Source organism: Heteronotia binoei, chromosome 18, assembly GCF_032191835.1.
Source record: "Heteronotia binoei isolate CCM8104 ecotype False Entrance Well chromosome 18, APGP_CSIRO_Hbin_v1, whole genome shotgun sequence".
In the NCBI taxonomy this organism is placed as follows: Eukaryota; Metazoa; Chordata; class Lepidosauria; order Squamata; family Gekkonidae; genus Heteronotia; species Heteronotia binoei.
In genome coordinates, this window is record NC_083240.1 from 18,794,626 (window position 1) to 18,814,458 (window position 19,833).

The window sequence follows — 19,833 nt, forward strand, 5'->3', positions numbered from 1 at the left end:
GGGTGGGGTGGGGGGCACAGTCAGATCAATGACATGGCATCATTTCCAGGTTCAACCTGGAAATGACATCACCCTGTTAATGTGATTGTGATTTGCCTTATTTTTGTAAACTCCATGGAGACATGGGAAGATTCCTAGAGCGTCACTATGGAGGGTGTTTTCCAGATTTTCCCCTTAATATATCAAGGGCGGGGAGCTGGGGCCTAGGGCAGGGACTTATCTACTACCAGCAGGCAAATTGCAAGCCTACTTTGAACCCAATACCAGCACTGACTGTGCCCTTTGATATTATCTAATGCCCCTGGCAGTTAAATAGCTTTGAGAGCTTAAGAGATGGTTAGTCTTAAGGTCTTGCATATCTAGGATTCCACTGTCTCCTCCTCAGCCCCAAAAGCTGCTTGTTGGTTTTTCCCTCCCTCAGGCAGTGGAACACGATGTCAGCAACAGACCTGCGAATGCGACAGAGACTTTGTGCAGTGCTTGAAAGAACACTCGAGGAACTACAGGAAGTCCTATCGCTTCTATTGGAATAAGTTTTGTGGCACTTCAGACCCTGGGTGCTAGTGCAAACGGGAGAGTCCTGTTTGTAGAAAACCCCTCCAAAAAGGGGGAACTTGGAGAGGAGTATATGAGGGCAAGCATATACATTAAAATGGCAGTTGTCAAATTCAAAGAATTACTCTGAAGTGGGATCTGTATCCCAAGCTATAATAACCTATACATACAAAAGGGTTAGCTTCAAATAACCTGGTTTGAATTGTGTGCTGAAATAATGGCAAATGAGATACCTTTGGAGCACCTTCCTTCCTTCCTTCCTTCCTTCCTTCCTTCCTTCCTTCCTTCCTTCCTTCCTTCCTTCCTTCCTTCCTTCCTTCCTTCCTTCCTTCCTTCACATTTCTATCCTGTTCTTCCCAAAAACAGGCTCAAGGTGAGTAGCCCTTTGTGTATCCATTCAGCCTGCTGCTGGAATACAGAGAAGCAAAATCAAGAAGGAGGTATATGAATGAACTGGCCTGCATGCAAAATATGATCTCATCCCTAGATTAGATTCTGGATAAAATTCCATAGTGCAAACTTCCCTCTACTTTTGAGAAACTGACATTTCATCTAAATCCAATTTGCTAAAAAGCCAATGGTTAATCAACTAAAGATTAATGAACTTAAACATCCTGTTTGTCCAAAGTATGATATGATCTCACTGTCCTATGCACTCAAATGTATTCTGTCCTTCTACTGTCTTCTACCCCTTCTTTCCAGGGGTTATGCAAAACCATTCATAAACTTGGAGTGATCAATTTCAGCCTCTAACTGTTATAACATTTTTTCTTTGCATATATAATTATATACACAGCCAAATAAAAGCTGTTGGAAAAAATCAGAACCATTTTAAAAAAGAGAAAAAAATTTACACAGAGACACAAATATAGCAACAGTGGTGGCAGATCTATATAAAAGGTTTCCAAATATCTGAAAATTAGTCCATATGCAATTGTTGTCTACATGTCATGTGTTCAAATACTGATAGAATTCTAAGATCCTCAAGATGTACCTGGTCCTTCTGTTCTCTTCTTTCTCCCTCCTCTGTAGACTACTTGGTGGGTTCCATTTCTCTAAGCGTCACAATTGCATGGTCCAAGAGGAGGTACACACTCCGCCAGTCAACTGGGGACAACCTATCAAGAATACCAGCCTTAGCTCCTCTGATTCCATCATGCTTCTATTAGTCAGATGTGCTTTTCTGATAAACTTCTGTGGGACAAGAACCTATTGGGAGCTGACCAGAAAAAAGCAGGCCATCATTTCTGAGACAGAGGGATCAGTATGTGAAACTAAAGGTGTTTTGGTTCCAGATTTTGTGCTGGAATGCTAAAGTGGGCCAATAAAGCCTTGGCCAAATAATAAGCATAAGAATGTAAGAACAGAAAGAGTTCTGCTGGATCAGACCAAAGACCCATCAAGTCCAGCAACCTCTAGGCAACAGCATCCTCCCACCCATGTTTCCCAGCAACATGGCGTACTGCCGCTGGTATTGGAGGGGGTAATGACTAATAGCCATTGACAGCCCATGAATTTGTCTGTTTCCATGAATTTGTCCACCTCTGTTTTAAATCTTTCCAAATTGCTAGCCATCACCATATCTTGAGGCAGTTAGCTCCACACAGAACCAGGGCTTTTTTTTTTAGCAGGAACACACAGGAACGCAGTTCCGACTGGCTTGGTGTCAGGGGGTGTGGCCTAATAGGCAAATGAGCTCCTGCTAGGCTTTTTCTACAAAAAAGCCCTGTGTAAAACAATGGGAGTGTTGGGGTGTGTGGTCTAAAATGCAAATGAGTTCCTGCTAGGCCTTTTCTACAAAAAAAAGCCCTGCACAGAACTATGTCTTGTAAGAAGTACTTCCTTTTGTCTGTCCTGAATCTCCCATCCTCTTGCTTCAGTGGATGACCCCAGGGTTCTAGAATTATAAAAGAGGGAGAAACACTTCTCTTCAAGATTGTTTTTTTGGAGAAGACCATGTTGGAATGAATCCACAGAAAGGACAGGATGAGTTTGTGACTCAAAACTTTCTATGTTGGCTTCAGTGGAGAATTTTGTAATGAGGGCTAAGCTAAATCTTTTTTGGGGGGGGGAGGGGACACATTTTGTGAAAAAACTTGGCATCCTGCAGATCGCATCCTCTGATCATCATTTGGGAGGGGACAAAAACAGTGAAAATGTTTGCATGAGCCTCTCTTCAAGCAATCACACTCCCCAGGGTTCAGCTCTTCCAAAAGAACAGCCAGCTCTGAGACATGGCTTCTTTGGGGTAAATGCACACTTGCTTTGAAACAACCCTTTTTACAGTCCCAGTAACCTGCTGGATGAACACTATTTTTATCTTAAAATTGGCATATTTTTCTTCATTTAGCCACCACTTTCCCAAGCAGCTTACACTGTTCTCTCCCCTTCTGTCTTACCCTCACAACTAGACCCCTGTGGGGTAGTTTAGGCTCAGAGTGTATGGCCAACGCAAAGTTACCCAACAGGCTTCCATGACAGAGTGGAGATTCACACTGGAGTCTCTTGGATCCTAGTCTGACTCCTGGACAGTTTTGTGTAGTAGTTAAGAGTGGCAGACTCTAATATGGAGAATCAGGCTTCATTCCCCACTCCTCCTCCACATGCAGCCTTCTAGGTGCGCTTGGGTCAGCCACAGTTCTCTCAGAGCTGTTCTCTCAAGAGCAGTTCTCTCAGCCCCACCTATCTCACAGGGTGTCTGTTGTGGGGAGAGGAAGGGAAACAGATTGTACTCCCTGTGAAGGGAGGGGGATAAATCCAACTCTTTCTCTCTCAGTTAGGCAAAACAAGAGTGCAGCTCTCATGCAGCTTGGCCCATTTCCCAGATGGCTACACAGTAGGGTTGCTAGATCCAGACTGGGAGACTCCTGGAGATTTGGGACTGGAGCCTGTAGAGGACAAGGACCACAATGGCGTACACTGTCAGGGAGTCCACCCTCCAAAGCATCCATTTTCTCCAGGAGAACTGATCTCTGTAGTCTGGAGATGAGCTGGAATTGCAGGGGATCCCCAGATCCTACCTGGAGGCTGGCATCCCTACTACACAGGCCTAGGGAGGAGACAGCCAAGGCAGAGAAGAGCTAGCTAGCGCTGTCCAACAATTCAGCAACACAGCAGGAACCAGAGAGATAAACAAAGAGGGAGTCAAGAACTGGGGCAAAGGGAAACCCATTCTGCAGGGAGCTGTCCAGGTTGATTCACAAGCTCCCTTTGCAGCCTGTCCTCTTGTAGAAGTCAGAGCCCATCTGAGAAGTTTCACAGGGAACTGATAGCTCCGACCTTCCTGTCACCATCACAGAAAGACTGATCCCCATCATGACCTACCATAAATTACTCTCTTCCCAAGCACAACTGGCTTGCAGCATGTGTGGTGCTGGTGGCTGGATGTTGCTCTCAGGGTAGTTTGGGCTTTTCTTGTGTATGCAAGAGTGCAACTTCCAGGTTAAGATTTCTCCAAAATAAAAAAAGTGGAAAGAAGCCAGCATGGTGTAGTGGTTAGAGTTTTGGACTAAGATCCAGGAGTCCCAGGTTCAAATCACTACTCTGCCACAGAAGCTTACTAGGTGACCTTGGGCCAGTCACATGCTCTCAACCTAACCTATCTCACAGAGTTGTTGTGAAGATAAAATAGAGGAGAGGAGAGCAATTTAAGACACTTTGCATCTCCGCTGGAGAGAAAAGAGAGTATAAATGACATAAACAACATGCATTTTTCTTCAACAATTCCGCCCCCCCCCCCCCGGATAAACACATTTTTTCAACCTTATTTGTGCATCAGTTGCATTTATACAGAGCAACAATGAGCAATACAACTTCTTGTGTGGAAAAGGAATAATTGGCTAATGCAGCAGCAGCACCCTAGGGTGCATGCAGTCGTTGGGACAGGGGCCAGTGTAGGATCCTAGGATGGAGCACAGGAGTACATCACATGCCAGAGTTGCTGACTGTGACTGTAAAAATAGTTTCTAATAATACCCATGCTACTACTACTGAGAGGTGATATGATCACCATCTTCAAGTATTTGAAGGGCTGTCATATAGAGGATGTTGTGGAATTGTTTTCCGTGACCCCAGAAGGTAGGACCAGAACCAATGGGTTGAAATGAAATCAAAAGAGTTTCCAGCTCAACATTAGGAAGAACTTCCTGACTGTTAGAGCGGTTCCTCAGTGGAACAGACTTCCTTGGGAGGTGGTGGGCTCTCCTTCCTTGAAGGTTTTTAAACCGAGGCTAGACGACCATCTGACAGCAATGAAGATCCTGTGAATTGGGGGTGGGGGGCGGTATTTGTGAGTTTCCTGCATCGTGCAGGGGGTTGGTTGGATTAGATCACCCTGGAGGTCCCTTCCAACTCTTTGATTCTATGATTCTATTCTGTGACTCTATACTACAGGCAATTGCAGAGAAAATTAAAAACTGATTTGAAAGCTTTGGCAGTTCAGAACAGGGAATGAGCTCTCTCCATGTCCTCAAACACACCCACATCGATGGGCATCACCGTTTTCAGAACCCTTTCTTCCTTCTGAGAAATCCCCAGCTTGTAGTTTCTATTTGTTGAAATAGAGAAGCCTGTCCTTCCAGTTGGATAGTTTGGAGAAGTTGAAGGGCTTAAAAGGCACCCCTTTCGTTTTCAGACAGCTGTAATTTTGCAAAATCTCCCTTAACTGTGGACACCATACGGTTGTTTTGCTTCTCTTTTTTCATTTCAATTTACGCAGGGGATGAGTGTCAATACTGAATGGCAGAATCCTGGCACTGCCAAATGCTCAGCACGCACCACCAGTCATGTCTGACCCCACCCACCATGTGGTATCCCTTTTTTGCTGCTGGTTATCAAGGCCAGCCCCCACCCACAGGCAGACCAAAGAAGGATGGATGGATTTCTCAAATCAAACTGGAAACCAAGAAATAAATATTACCCTAAGTATGCCTACCTGTAGCCAGGATTTTTTTTGTACAAAAAGCCCAGCAGGAACTCATTTGCATACTACGCCACACCCCTTGACATCACCATTAAAGCCCTACGTGGTTTGAGACAAGAGTTCCTGAAGGACTGTCTTCTCCCAAATGTTCCTGCCCAGAAACTAAGAACACAAGAGGAGATCCTTTCAACTGTTCCACTGACCAGAAACTCATCTGGTGGGTACACGAATACAGGGCCTTTTCAGAGGTAGCCCACAATTATGAAACAACCTCCCCGTGGAGGTGCACCTGATCCCATCCACTTCCAGTCTTTAGGAGGCAGCTGAAGATAGTTTTATTAACAGGGCATTTTATTAGTTCTCCTGCCAACCAGCAGTTTTAAACTATTGATTTTTTATCTAATGGCTTTTATGGATTCGTACATTTTACTGTGTTTTGTTATTATTTACACTGTAAGCTACCTTGAATCCCTGTGAGGTAGAAAGGGGGCTTATAAATATTTTAAATAATCACAAATAAAATGTTTTCTTCTTTTGTCTGTATGCCACAGCATGAACAGGACTTGCCCAGGAGGAAGCTGCAAAAAAGAAATTTTCATTTATAGAGAAGTTCACACTTTTTTGTATGAATTCCCAAAGGGTGGGGACGCCGCTGGGTTCATATAAAAGCTTGGTTAGAAAACCAAGCTGGACTTCGTGCTGTTGAGAATTTCTCTTCCAAACCTAGAAGAGGTAGGTGGACAGAGACCAAGATCTCTGGACTGATCTGCTTTTTGCAGCTCCTGCTTCCAACTTACCCCACATTGTAGCTGTCATTGAAAATGAATGCATCATCCTCATAGCAGCCAGCTTTTTGTCACTTTTATGAATTAGAAAATTCCATCATTAGGACAGGGGCATGCCTGAACAGTAATCCTGGATTTCCTGATTCCCACAGACAGGAGCATCCGGGGCTGACATGCTGGTGTCTTTCCCACCTTCGGCAGCCTGCAGTTAACTTCCCCAGCCACATTCTCTGTGTAAAGGGAGATGATGACTTTGGATCTCTTCTTCAGGGCCTCCCATGGAGAGGAAGACTCTGTCTGCATTGGTGCTGCTACTGACTTTTGGTAAGTACTAAAATATCAGCTGCCCCAACATGGATGGATGGCCCAGGCTAACCTGATCTTGTCAGACCTCTCAAAGCAAAGCAGGGTTGGCCCTGGTTAGTACTTGGATGAGAGACTATCAAAGAAGTTGCTATGTAGAAGCAGGCAATGGCAAATCAGCTGTGTTTGGCTTTTGCCTTGAACACCCTGAGGGGGGTCACCATAAGTCAGCTGTGACTCGATTGGCACACCAAGTACTAAAATATCAAATATTCAAGGGGACCAAAACAGGTGACATCTTTTCCTTTACTTCAGTGGAGTCATTTGACTGGTGGGAGTTGATTTTCCCAGTTAGGGGGGGAAATATGTTGATGATGATGATATTGGATTTATATCCCGCCCTCCACTCCAAAGAGTCTCAAAGACAATTGTGTGTGTGTGAGAGAGAGAGTGAGGGAGAGAGACATTTCTGAGGAAAATCAGCAAAAGTGAAAAGCAAAATGAATAATTTAGATATTTTGATCTCATTGTTTTTCCTAACGAGGAACCAAAAGAGCTTACAGCAGCCTCCTCTTCTCCATTTGCTCCTTGTAACAATCCTGTGAGGTAGCTGAAGTGAATATGTGTGATTGGTCCAGTGTCACCAAGCACGTTTGGTGTAGTGGTTAAGAGTGCGGACTCTTATCTGGGAGAACTGGGTTTCGATTCCCCACTCCTCACTTGCAGCTGCTGGAATGGCCTTGGGTAAGCCATAGCTCTCACCAGAGCTCTTCTTGAAAGGGCAGCTTCTGGGAGAGCTCTCAGCCCTGCCTACCCCACGGGGTGTCTGTTGTGGGGGAAGAAGATAAAGGAGATTGTAAGCTGCTCTGAAACTCTAATTCAGAGAGAAGGGTAGGGTATAAATCTACTGTCTTCTTCCATGGCAGAATGGGAATTCAAACCTGGGTCTCCCAGATCTTAGTCTGGCACTCTAACCATGATACCACACTGGATCTGGAGTGAGTACTTCCATCCTCCCTGACCCATAACATTTCTCCAGGGTGGGATCCACTTATTCATATCAAGATAGCTCCTATATGGAAGGGCTGTGGATCAGTGGTAGGGCATCTGCATGGCACACAGAAGGTGCTCTTTGGTTGAAATCCTGGCATGTCCGCTTTAAAGGATCTGACAGCAGGTGATGTGAAAGACCCCTGCCTGAAAACCTGGAAAGCTGCCTCCAGTCAGAGCAGAAGATATGGACTTCGATGGACTAAGGCTCTGATTCAATTTTAAGGCAGCTTTATGAGTTCATGTGTTCACTGTCACACCATCTCATTTCTATCCCACAAACACCCCTTCCGGCTCCTGTGTTCACCTTTTTGAATCAGAGGCCTGGGAAGCAGCTTGTGATGTATAGACTCGATCGCCTCCACCATGTTTGAAATTCCCTTTCCTGCTGTTTTCAGGGGCAGTCATAACAAATGGCAGTCTCGTTGATCTTTGGAAGATGATCCAAAAAGTCACTGGGAAAAAACCCTTCCAAGACTTTTTCATGTATGGATGTCACTGTGGACTGGGAGGCAAAGGAAAACCAGTGGATGACATTGATTGGTAAGGTGACAGTTGTCTAATGAGCCATCAGGGATTGTTGTCAAATGAAGCTGTACAGGTTTCAGTGATGTAGCCAGAAGTTTCTTAATTGCAGTGTCCTAGTGTAGTTTTGATGTCCTTCCAGAATTCGTTTCTAAGAATACTGGGCTCAATGCTCCTATTCCACTGCAAACTCTTAGGATGGCTCTGGACAAGTTCTTAGTTCTCTGGCTAACAAACTATCTTCCCACTTCATCAAATTGTGTGGGAGGGGATCTTCCATTGAATTGACAATGAATACAGCCCCAAATGTATTGTGACAGCATTACAGAGACTCTGAAGATCTCTCTCTGTACAGTGAGAACATGACTTCAGCCTCTTTGTCAACAAAAACTAGAGCAATTATAGAGCAACCTTACTGAAGTTACGTCTTTCTAAGGCCAATGGTTTCAGTGGACTTAGAACGTGTAACAATATTTTGCATTACACTGTGGTACTACTTCAAGGCCAGATTGCCCATCTTTGGAGATTCGAAAACTGCAAAGTGTCATAGGATTCTAGCTCTTGAGAATCTCAGAGTAGCCAAACCAGATGAATCCCAGACCCCTGCAACTGATGGAAAACACTGCTTTATAAAGACAGTCCGTACAAGGTGTTTTTTTGTGTGTGTGTCAGTACAAGGTTGATGGACTGATGGCATCTCTTGAGCCTCATCCAAAATGTCTTCCTTGGCATTTTCAGAATGATTTAAAATTTAAATTTCCAACTAATTAGAATGACTTCCAGCAGAAATGCTATCAAGGGCATCAGGAACTGGGCTGGGCAAAAGGACGGCAAGAAGCGGCCATGATGGAATGTCAGCTATCAAAATGGAGGCTGGGGCCCAGACTGCGCATGGCTGGGGTTGCTGTGTGTGTGTGTAGGGGGGGGGGTGTTGGGTGAACTCACCCACCCAGGAATGTTTTGGAATTCTTCTTCTTAAGGAGGACCATGACTGGTTGAAAAACATCAGGTGCTCTAAACTAGAGCTCAACCTGAACTTGCCCTCATTAAAAAAAAAACTGGGAAGTGTTACAAAGTAGAGAGGCATCTTGGTTATTTATTTAATTAAAATGTTTTTAAACTTGCCCTTCTGTGTGGCTCGAGGTGCCTGACATATAAACAGTAGATGCAGAACAAAATAGGACTCCAAATGACTCCCTTCCCTGTAATGTGCTGCAGTCTGTATACCATTTGAAATCCCGACAGATCAAATGGCCTTGCAGTGCCTGCCAAAAATTTCTAGGGATGGTGCCCCTTTCATTTCTGCAGTGAGTAGGGTTGCCAAGTCCAAGTCAAAAAATATCTGGCCACTTTGGGAGTGGAGCCAGGAGACATTGGGGGTGGAGCCAGGAGATGTTGGGGGTGGAGCCAGGAGCAAGGGTGTGACAAGCATAATTGAACTCCAAAGGGAATTCTGGCCATCACATTTAAAGGGACTGCACACCTTTTAAAATGCCTTCCTTCCATAGGAAATAATGAAGGATAGGGGCACCTTCTTTTGGGGCTCATAGAATTGGACCCCTTGGTCCAATCTTTTTAAAACCTGGGGGGGAATCTGGAGAGAGGCACTGGATGCTATACTGAAAATCTGGTGCCTCTACCTGAAATAACAGCCCCCCCAGAGCCCCAGATACCCGCAGATCAATTCTCCATTATTTCCTATGGGAATGTATCCATAGGGAATAATAGAGTTTCCAGCAGACATTTCCCTCCCCCACCCCCGCTTTCTGATGACCCTGAAGTGGGGGAGGGCCTCCAAACCGGGGGATCCCCTGCCCCCACCTGGGGATTGGCAACCCTAGCAGTGAGCCCCTTCCAAAGAGCGGGAGCTACAATAGGAAAAACACAAGCCCCCAGCTGATGTCAGGTGGACTATCCTAAGACAAGGAAGAGGACAACCTGAAGAGACAGCTTGTATATTCAAGTACTGTGGATCCTAGGCCGTGAAGAGTTTTAAAGGTCAACGCCAGCAGTTTGAACTGGGAAACATACTGGCAGGCAGCCACTGCAGTTCTAAAATTGACAATTTGTGGCCCTGCAGAATAATCAGCCTGCGGCATTCTGAACCTGCTGCAGTTTCTGGGTTGTCTTCACAGACAGCTCCACATCGAGAGCATGACGGTAGTCCAGCAACAAGGTTACAAAAGCATAGTTCAGCATGGCTGGATCAGCTGAGAATCAAAGCAGGGGTGTAGTTGGTGAATCAGACACAGCTGGTCAAAGGCTGTCCAGGCCTCTACACCAGGGCTGTCAAACATGCATCCCAAGGGCTGAATCAGGCCCCTGAGCAACTGGCTGTCATCTACTTCCTTCTCCCTCTCTCTTGCTTCCTTCTGCATCATAGCTTGCTTTGCCAGGCTTGCTCAATTGCATAGGAGCTACAGAGCAAAACTTCTGTTTTCTCCATTGGCTGAGGCTCCTCCCTTGGAGAGGAAGGGGGGAGGCAGAGATTGCTTTGTCAGACTCTCTCGGTCACCCAGCACAGCTACTAAGCCAAGCTTCTTTTCCTTCTATTAGCTGAGGCTCCCTTTCTCCTGGTCCCCTGGGAAGGATGGAAAGAGCCAGAGCGTTCTTTGCCTAGTTCCCTGGATCCCATGGGAGAGATCCAAAGAAAGCATCTTTAAGACCAACAAGTACTAATGTTCCCATCAGCAGTTACCTATGGTAGATATAAAAAAATCCCACTTTCATTAAGACTATGTATATGTAATTTAAAACAAGTTGACGCATTGTCCCATATTCTTCTTTATTGTCCCCTATATGATACTATACGCCTTAGGTTTCTAGATCCAATTCTGTTCAATATGACAGGCTGCTCAGACGTTGTAAAGGTTTGCCGTCTTCTGAAGGATTTGTCATCTGAAATAACTGAAAGGGTTGCTTTATTCTTGACTCCGGTAATCAAGGATCAATTGTCCAATGTATAGCTGCATATGACTGTTTTTATTATTTCTATGCTGTTTGTTTGTTTGTTTATAATCTGATATATGCCAATAAAGGCTTTTGATGGATTGAAGTACTAATGTTTTAAGCATGCTTTATTTTAAGCTTTTTTAAAAAAAAAATCCTTGTTTTTGTCTGTGTCCTTTATAAAGTTTATATCTCTGCTAACTGGCATTACATTTCATGACACGCATGGCCTAGCCCGAGAAGGTATCATTTATGTCAGATCCGGCCCTCATAACACATGAGTTTGATACCCCTGCCCTGCTCTACACCAATCTGCTTTTTAAACAGCAAGCACCCCCCAGCTCTTAATCAGCTCTGCAAATGCCAGGGGGAACTGGATCACCTGGTTGCTCACAATGCATCACTGAGTCACCCACGATGCATTGCTTTCCCCGTCTCTCAGGTGCTGCCATTATCATGACTGCTGTTATGATGAAGCAATGAACAAGAGGTGCAAGCCCAAAACTAAAAGATATTCCTACACCTACCGGACCAGAAATGTGACCTGTGGTAAATTGACTGAGGCAGAATGTTTCTCTAATGCAAAAGGGTGGCAGGGCGTGTAGCTTTCCACACCAGATCTAAGTCCTACTGGCCAGCGGTGGGGGTTCAGCAGCTGGTACGATGTCAGTGAAAGGCCCTGAACTAGGCTCCACCACCAAATCTCCAGGAGTTTCCTGACCTGGATATGGCAAAAAACAACAACAACCCCTTCCCCTGCCGGTGACCAGGAAGGATCCAGCAACCCTACCCTGAAGTGTGAAACAGGAAGCAGAGCAGATGCTTGTTCCTGAACTTACTCTGAGCTTCAGAAACAGCCAGAAAACCAAGTCTCCCGAGCCCAGTATGAGAGCACTTTTAGAGCAGCTTTGATTGGCAGCGTGTGGGTGCTGTGCGGATGCTTGGGGCTGAGGTGGGCAGATGCTCGGCCATGCCAGCTGCTGACAATGGGACTATATTACAGTCTTACAACCCTGCTGAGTTCCCTCCCCTTCTTTAGTGGGCTTTTGAGCATCAAGCTGAAACATTCCTTGTTACCCAGGCTTTTAATGAAAGAATGCCACCTTTTTGGGTTTTTTGTATTTGTGTGTGTGTGCGTGCGCGCACACTGAGAAGTCATGGTGACCTCTGGAGACTGACCCCTACTGGGGGCATGGAAGATATTCAGAGAGATGGCTAAGTAAAGCCTGCCTCTGCTCTGCCTCTAGGCTTTGGTATTCCTTGGAAGTTTCCCATCTAAGTACTTGCCAAAGTCAACCCTGCTTAGCTTCCAAGTTAGGACTTGCCTGGTATATCTGAGTCAGGGCAATTCCATCTTTTAAAGGATTGTTTGCTCCTAGCCAGAAGACTATTTATCCATCTTTTTACAGTGCTCTGAGTGTTTTATGAGCTTTTATACTCTGAACTTGTTTTTATTGGCTTGTTTTTGTTTATTTTGTTTTTTGGGGGGGTTATTGGTTTGTTTTGCTGGTTGCTTTGTTTTTTGTTGGTTTTGCCATGGCCTGCCTTGAGCAGTTTCGCAGAGATGGCATACCAAATTTTTGAAGAGAAAATCTATTAAATAGATAAATGGGCAGAGCAAAAAAGTGAAGATGTAAGCCTATGCTTTTGGGGTGGAGGCAGGACGTAGGTGCTCCAGGGGCTTAGCTAGGGTTGCCAGCACTACCTTGGCAAATGCAGGGAGATTTTGAGGATGGTGCCTAGTGAAGGGAAAGACACTCTAGGAATTTCCCCTGAAGACCATGTGATAAAGACTATAGGGACATGGTGAAATTCCTAGAGCATCCTATGGAATTTATTTTCTAGTCATTTTTTTCCCTCCTGCTCCTTAAATTATGGAGGGCAGGAGGGATTAGGCCAAAGGAAGGGGTTTAGCTGCCACCAGCAGGAAATGGCCAGCTTGCTTAGAACCCGTGTCACAACTGACTGCACCCCCTGAAGTCATCTAGTGACCCTGGCAATTAAGTAGGCCTCGAGGGGTTAAGATACCATCTCAAAATGTTGCACATCTAGGATTCCAGTGTCTTCTCCTCAGCCACAAAACTGTTTTGTTCTGTTTTTTCCTCAGGGGGTGGAACACAATGTCAGCAGCAGATCTGTGAATGTGACAGAGACTTTGTCCTGTGCTTGAAAAAAACACTTGGGGAGCTACAAAAAATCCTATCGCTTCTATTTGAATTTCTTGTGCCCTGGTTTGGATCCTGAGTGCTAGCCAAAGTGGGGCAGTCCCATTTGTGGAAATCGCCTGCAAAAAGGTGGCCTGGAAGGGGAGGGGGCGTACACAAGGGTGAAGCCATCGACTTCCTTCAAAATGGCAATTGTCAAATTCAAGGAGTTAATCTAAAGTTAGATGTGCATCTCAAGGTATAATAATCTAAACAAAGAAATTTGCTTCTTAACGTTAACTGACCTGATTTCATCCAAATCCTATTGCTCTGTTTTTGAGTGTCTCATCCTGTTGATTGTATGCAACTTACACTATGTAATTCACCTTAGACTCAGTGAGAAAGGAACACTGTAAATATATCATAACACAAATGATATATGAAATAAATGCTTTAGCTATTCAGTAAGGTTTTCTGTACTTTTGATTTATGTCATTGTCCTTTTTTTTTTTTTACATGATCCAGTTCTTTAGCATTCTTCATTCTCTTGTTTTGGTGGCCTGTGACGTTACCTGAATATCTTAATTTCCCTTCTGATGTTGCATTGCTGGAATTTGCTGTCTAATAGCCTCCTTCATGGAACTCAAACAGTTAGCCAGATATGGCACATATTCAGGTGCAGGTGGGTGCCTTTTGAGGATTTCTGTTGCATTCATCCTTCAAAGGTAAATGGATTGCAGTGACCTCTGGAAGAGTGACCATTGCAGTGACCACATTGTGACCACATTGCAGTGACCACATTGTGACCACATTGCAGAGACCTCTGGAAGAGAGCAGAGAGTACTTCAAGGGTGAGGCTTGGCAGCTGGGGGAATTGCTGAAAACTTTTGAGTTCGTGTGAAGGGCTGAAGGTGATTGTGGCTGATTGATTAGAGTGGCTATGTTGCCCACCCTCTTTGCATTGTTAAGCTGCACCCTGCCAGAGGCGGGAGCTAAAGGGCTCTTGGCCTGTGGCTCTTAGCCTGGGGGCTGTGTAAGGACCAGGAACCCAGATTCCTTGTGTTCCCAATAAGGTAAGTAGGCTCTCCAGGCGGGGAGCCACATAAACAGGGTCTAAAAAGAGACTGCATATTTTTAAAAAGCTATCATGAAGGTAGAATGCCAGCAGGGGGGTGGGGGCTTTCCAGTGTTTTGCACTGAGTGTCACATGTATGACTATCTGCCCACAGGACAGAAGTCTTGGGTGTGTGCTCGATGCAAGGAGCTCCTGGTCCTCAGGGAACGAGTTCTTACCCTTGAGGCCGAGGTGACTGCCCTGGAGAAGCAGAGATGGTCAGTTAGGCACTCGCAGAAGACTCTCGGGGACGTGTTAGTTGAGCCCCGCTCTGAACATGGCAGCCCCGTTGCTACCAGAGAGCATGAGGGTCAAGAGGGAACAGGGCACCGGGCTGAGGATAAGGGGAATGTGCCCTCAGAAGGGACCTCTTCTTCAGTTGGTGAGCGGGTATCCTTTCGCACCAAGGAACCATCCCTGGGCAGGAAGAGAGGGAGGGTCTTGGTAGTTGGTGATTCGATCCTTAGGCAAGTAGACAGCTCGGTGGCAAAACCGCATACTGACTGAATGGTGACTTGCCTACCTGGTGCGAAGGTAGCGGACATTATGCGTGTAGTAGATAGGCTGATAGACAGTGCTGGGGAAGAGCTGGTGGTCGTGGTGCATGTTGGCACCAACGATGTGGGGAAATGCAGTCGTGAGGTCCTGGAGGAAAAATTTAGGCTGCTAGGTGGGAGACTTAAGGCCAGGACCTCCAAGGTAGCCTTCTCAGAAGTGCTACCTGTTCCACGTGCAGGGCTGGAGAGACAGGCACAAATTAGAAGTCTCAATGTGTGGATGAGATGATGGTGCAAGGAGGAAGGGTTTAAGTTTGTTAGGCACTGGGACTGAGGTCCTTTGCGTGGGCCGCGGCGGACCGGGAGGGGAGATCACTTTACCGGCCTTTGACGGTGCGCCACTGGTACCAGTGCGCAAAGTCAAGAGCCTGGGAGTGCTACTGGAATCCTCTTTATCAATGGAGGCCCAGGTAGCCGCCACTGCTAGATCCGCCTTCTTTCACCTTAAGAGGGCGAGGCAGTTGGCTCCCTTCTTGGAGCGCACCGACCTAGCAACTGTGATCCACGCAACGGTCACTTCGAGATTGGACTACTGCAATGCCCTCTACATGGGGCTGCCCCTATACCGAACACGGAGACTTCAGGTAGTCCAGAACGCGGCGGCCAGGCTACTGGAGGGACTACCACGGTGGGAACCTGCGCGGCCTGGGCTGCGGGATCTGCATTGGCTGCCGGTTGTCTACCGTGTTCGCTATAAGGTGCTGGTCATCACCTTTAAAGCCCTATATGGCCGAGGACCTGCCTACCTAAAGGACCGCCTCTCCCCATATGTGCCCCAGAGAGCGCTGAGATCCGGTTCTCAGAACTTACTAACAATCCCTGGGCCAAGAGAAGCTAGGTTGAAGGCCACCAGGGAGCAGGCCTTCTCGGTGATAGCCCCTCGTTGGTGGAACGACCTTCCTGAGATGGTGCGAGCCCTGCGGGACCTGAACCAGTTCCGCAGGGCTTGCAAAACATTTCTTTTCCAGCTGGCTTTTGAGATAGAACTTGATTAATCCAACGAATGGACATCTAGCCATCTTGCGTACATTATGATACAGTATTTTAGCACCATTTTATATATTTTAACTATTTTAAATAATTTATTTGTGACTGATATATTTACAACTGTTTATGTTGTTTTATGTGAATCATGGGATCCCCATGTCTGTTAGCCGCCCTGAGCCCGCCTGGCGGGGAGGGCGGGATATAAAAATAAAATATTATTATTATTATTATTATTATTATTTCTGGAACAAGCGGGAGCTATACAAAAAAGATGGTCTCCACTTGTCCCCGGATGGAACCAGGCTGCTGGCGCTTAAAATCAAAAAGGTGGCAGAGCTGTTTTTAAACTAAATCTAGGGGAAAGCCAAAAGGAAATTAAATGTCTCTGGTTCGGGAAGACTCATCTCAAAAAGATGAAGGCTTAGCTGATACTTTTCTACCGGGTAATGGAACAGAGTTGTCCACTGAGACGGTGACAAACAGAATGGACTGCCTGCCAGAGTCTCGAGGCGGCAGGAGGAAGGTGGCGGGCCTAGCTTGCCTAGGAAATTATAGATGTTTGTACGCAAATGATTTTAACTACCTGCAGATTGATTGGGTCAATATGTGTTCTGGTCGAGAGAAAGAGACTGAGTTTCTAGATGCTCTCAATGACTGTGCTATGTAGCAGATGGTCACAGAACCTACCAGGGGTGGGGCGATCCTGGATTTGGTCCTAAGTAATGCCCAAGACCTGGTGAGAGATGTAAAAGTGATCGCATCGCTTGGGAGCAGCAACCATAACGTTATTGATTTCACTATTTGTATAAATAGGGAGTTGCCCCAAAAGACCGGCACAACCACGTTTAACTTTAAAAGGGGTAAATTCTCTGAGATGCGGAGGCATGTGAAGAGGAAACTGAAAGGAAAGGTAAATACAGTCAAAACCCTTGGGGAAGCTTGGAGGCTATTTAAAACTACAATCCTAGAAGCACAGATAAAATATATTCCACAAGTTAGGAAAGGTACAAACAGGTATAAGAGAAAGCCTGCATGGTTAACAAACAAAGTAATGGAAGTTGTAAAAGGTAAGAAGGACTCCTTTAAGCGGTGGAAAGCTAGCCAAGTGAGATTAATAAAAGGGAACACAGGCAAGGCAAATCAAATTGCAAGACTGTGATCAGGCAGGCAAAAAGGGACTAAGAGGAGCATATTGCAAAAAACATAAAGACCAACAACAAAAATTTCTTCAAATATATTAGAAGCAGGAAACCAGCCAGGGAGGCAGTGGGGCCCTTGGATGGCCAAGGGGTCAAAGGATTACTGAAGGAGGATAGGGAAATGGCTGAGAAGCTAAATGAATTTTTTGCCTCCGTCTTCACTGTGGAAAATGAGAAGTGTTTGCTTGCTCTGGAACCACTTCTATTGGAAGGGGTGTTGAAAAACCTGAGCCAGATTGAGGTGACAAGAGAGGAGGTCCTACAACTGATGGACAAATTAAAAACTAATAAGTCACCAGGTCCGGACGGCATACATCCAAGAGTTCTGAAAGAACTCAAAGTTGAACTTGTGGATCTCCTGACAAAATATGTAATCTTTCATTGACATCTGCCTCCATTCCTGAGGACTGGAAGGTAGCAAATGTCACCCCCATCTTTAAAAAAGGGTTGCAGAGGAGATCCGGGTAACTACAGGCCAGTCAGTCTGACTTCAATAACGGGAAAGTTGGTAGAAACCATTATCAAGGACAGAATGAGTGACACATTGATGAACACGAGTTATTGAGGAAGACTCAGCATGGGTTCTGTAAGGGAAGATCTTGCCTCACTAACCTGTTACATTTCTTTGAGGGGGGTGAACAAACATGTGGACAAAGGAGACCCGATAGATATTGTTTACCTTGACTTCCAGAAAGCTTTTGATAAAGTTCCTCATCAAAGGCTCCTTAGTAAGCTCGAGAGTCATGGAGTAAAAGGACAGGTCCTCCTGTGGATCAAAAACTGGCTAATTAATAGGAAGCAGAGAGTGAGTATAAATGGGCAGTCTTCGCAGTTGAGGACGGTAAGCAGTGGAGTGCCGCAGGGCTCAGTACTGGGTCCCATGCTCTTTAACTTGTTCATAAATGATTTGGAGTTGAGAGTAAGCAGTGAAGTGGCCAAGTTTGCAGATGACACTAAATTGTTCAGGGTGGTAAGAACCAGAGAGGATTGTGAGGAACTCCAAAGGGATCTGTTGAGGCTGGGTGAGTGGGCGTCAACGTGGCAGATGAGGTTCAGTGTGGCCAAGTGCAAAGTAATGTACATTGGGGCCAAAAATCCCAGCTGCAAATACAAGTTGATCGGGTGTGAACTGGCAGAGACTGACCAAGAGAGAGATCTTGGGGTCATGGTAGATAACTCACTGAAAATGTCAAGACAGTGTGCGATTGCAATAAAAAAGGCCAACGCCATGCTGGGTATTATTAGGAAGGGAATTGAAAACAAATCAGCCAGTATCATAATGCCCTTGTATAAATCGATGGTGTGGTCTCATTTGGAATACTGTGTGCAATTTTGGTCACCGCACCTCAAAAAGGATATTATAGCATTGGAAAAGGTGCAGAAAAGGGCAACTAGAATGATTACAGGTTTGGAACACTTTCCCTATGAAGAAAGGTTAAAACGCTTGCGGCTCTTTAGCTTGGAGAAACGTCGACTGCGGGGTGACATGATAGAGGTTTACAAGATTATGCATGGGATGGAGAAGGTAGAGAAAGAAGTACTTTTCTCCCTTTCTCACAATACAAGAACTCGTGGGCATTCAATGAAATAGCTGAGCAGTCGAGTTAGAACGGATAAAAGGAGATACTTCTTTACCTAAAGGGTGATTAACATGTGGAATTCACTGCCACAGGAGGTGGTGGTGGCTACGAGCATAGCCAGCTTCAAGAGGGGGTTAGATAAAAATATGGAGCAGAGGACCATCAGTGGCTATTAGCCACAGTGTGTGTGTGTGTGTGTGTGTGTGTATATGTATATATATATATATATATATATATATATATATATATATATATATATATATATATATGTGCATATATATGTGTGTGTGTATATATGTGTGTGTGGGGGGTATATATATATATAAAATTTTGGCCACTGTGTGATACAGAGTGTTGGACTGGATGGGCCATTGGCCTGATCCAACATGGCTTCTCTTATGTTCTTATGGATTTCCCTTTCAAAGAAAAAGATATAGATCCATTAGTGGACTAAGCACTGATTCTAGAAGCCCCCTGGGGTCAGCCAAGGTTGTTTCAGATCTTGACATTATCCCAGAGAGAAAGTCTGACAGTTGTTAGGAAAGCACTTTTCCATTGACTGGACAGTTCCCTTGGACACTGTTATGTAATAAACTCTGAAGCACCTGGGACTCTTGGGGTGTAACAAGAGACTCTGATGGACACAAGGAAGCATCTTTCTGAGACAAGTGCATGCTGGGTAGAGGGCAAGTAGCTAGACAGCAAGCTAAATCTTCTCTGGGTAGAACAGGACAGAGTAAAAATAACAGAACTGGAGGCCACTTGGCCTTCTCAGAGTCATACAGCCGTAAGATGTGGTGAAGAGATCCAGGCAGATGGGGACATCAGGTTTCTTTCTTTTCTTTCTGTATTTTTGGTTTTTTTAAATGTGTGTGTGTTTGTGAACGCACCTGGATGTCATGGTGACCTCTAGTGACAGACCCCAACTAGGGGCATGGAGAATATTTGGTGAGGTGGTCAAATGAAGCCTGCCCCTGTCTTCCCAACTACTGGTATTCCAAGGAGATCTCTCATCCAAGTACTTGCCAGGGCCGACCTTGCTTAACTTCCAAGATCTGATAAGATCAGGCTTGCTTGGGCTATCCACATCAGGGGGCACTGGGTTTCTTGAACAGAGGTAGAAGGCAAAATTGTGCCTCATTAGACCTTCTAAAACAGGGGCTA

General features: G+C 45.4%; 1 protein-coding gene across 1 annotated transcript in view; it reads left to right on the forward strand.

Annotated features, from left to right (window-relative positions):
* Window positions 1-19,833, forward strand: part of LOC132587346 (uncharacterized) — a 36,628-nt gene that overhangs the window by 4,226 nt on the left and 12,569 nt on the right. The window contains exons 4-5 of the mRNA XM_060259621.1: window positions 13,196-13,319; window positions 14,025-14,083. Of these exons, the coding sequence (XP_060115604.1) occupies window positions 13,196-13,319; window positions 14,025-14,083 (183 nt within the window). The remainder of the gene's footprint in view (window positions 1-13,195; window positions 13,320-14,024; window positions 14,084-19,833) is intronic.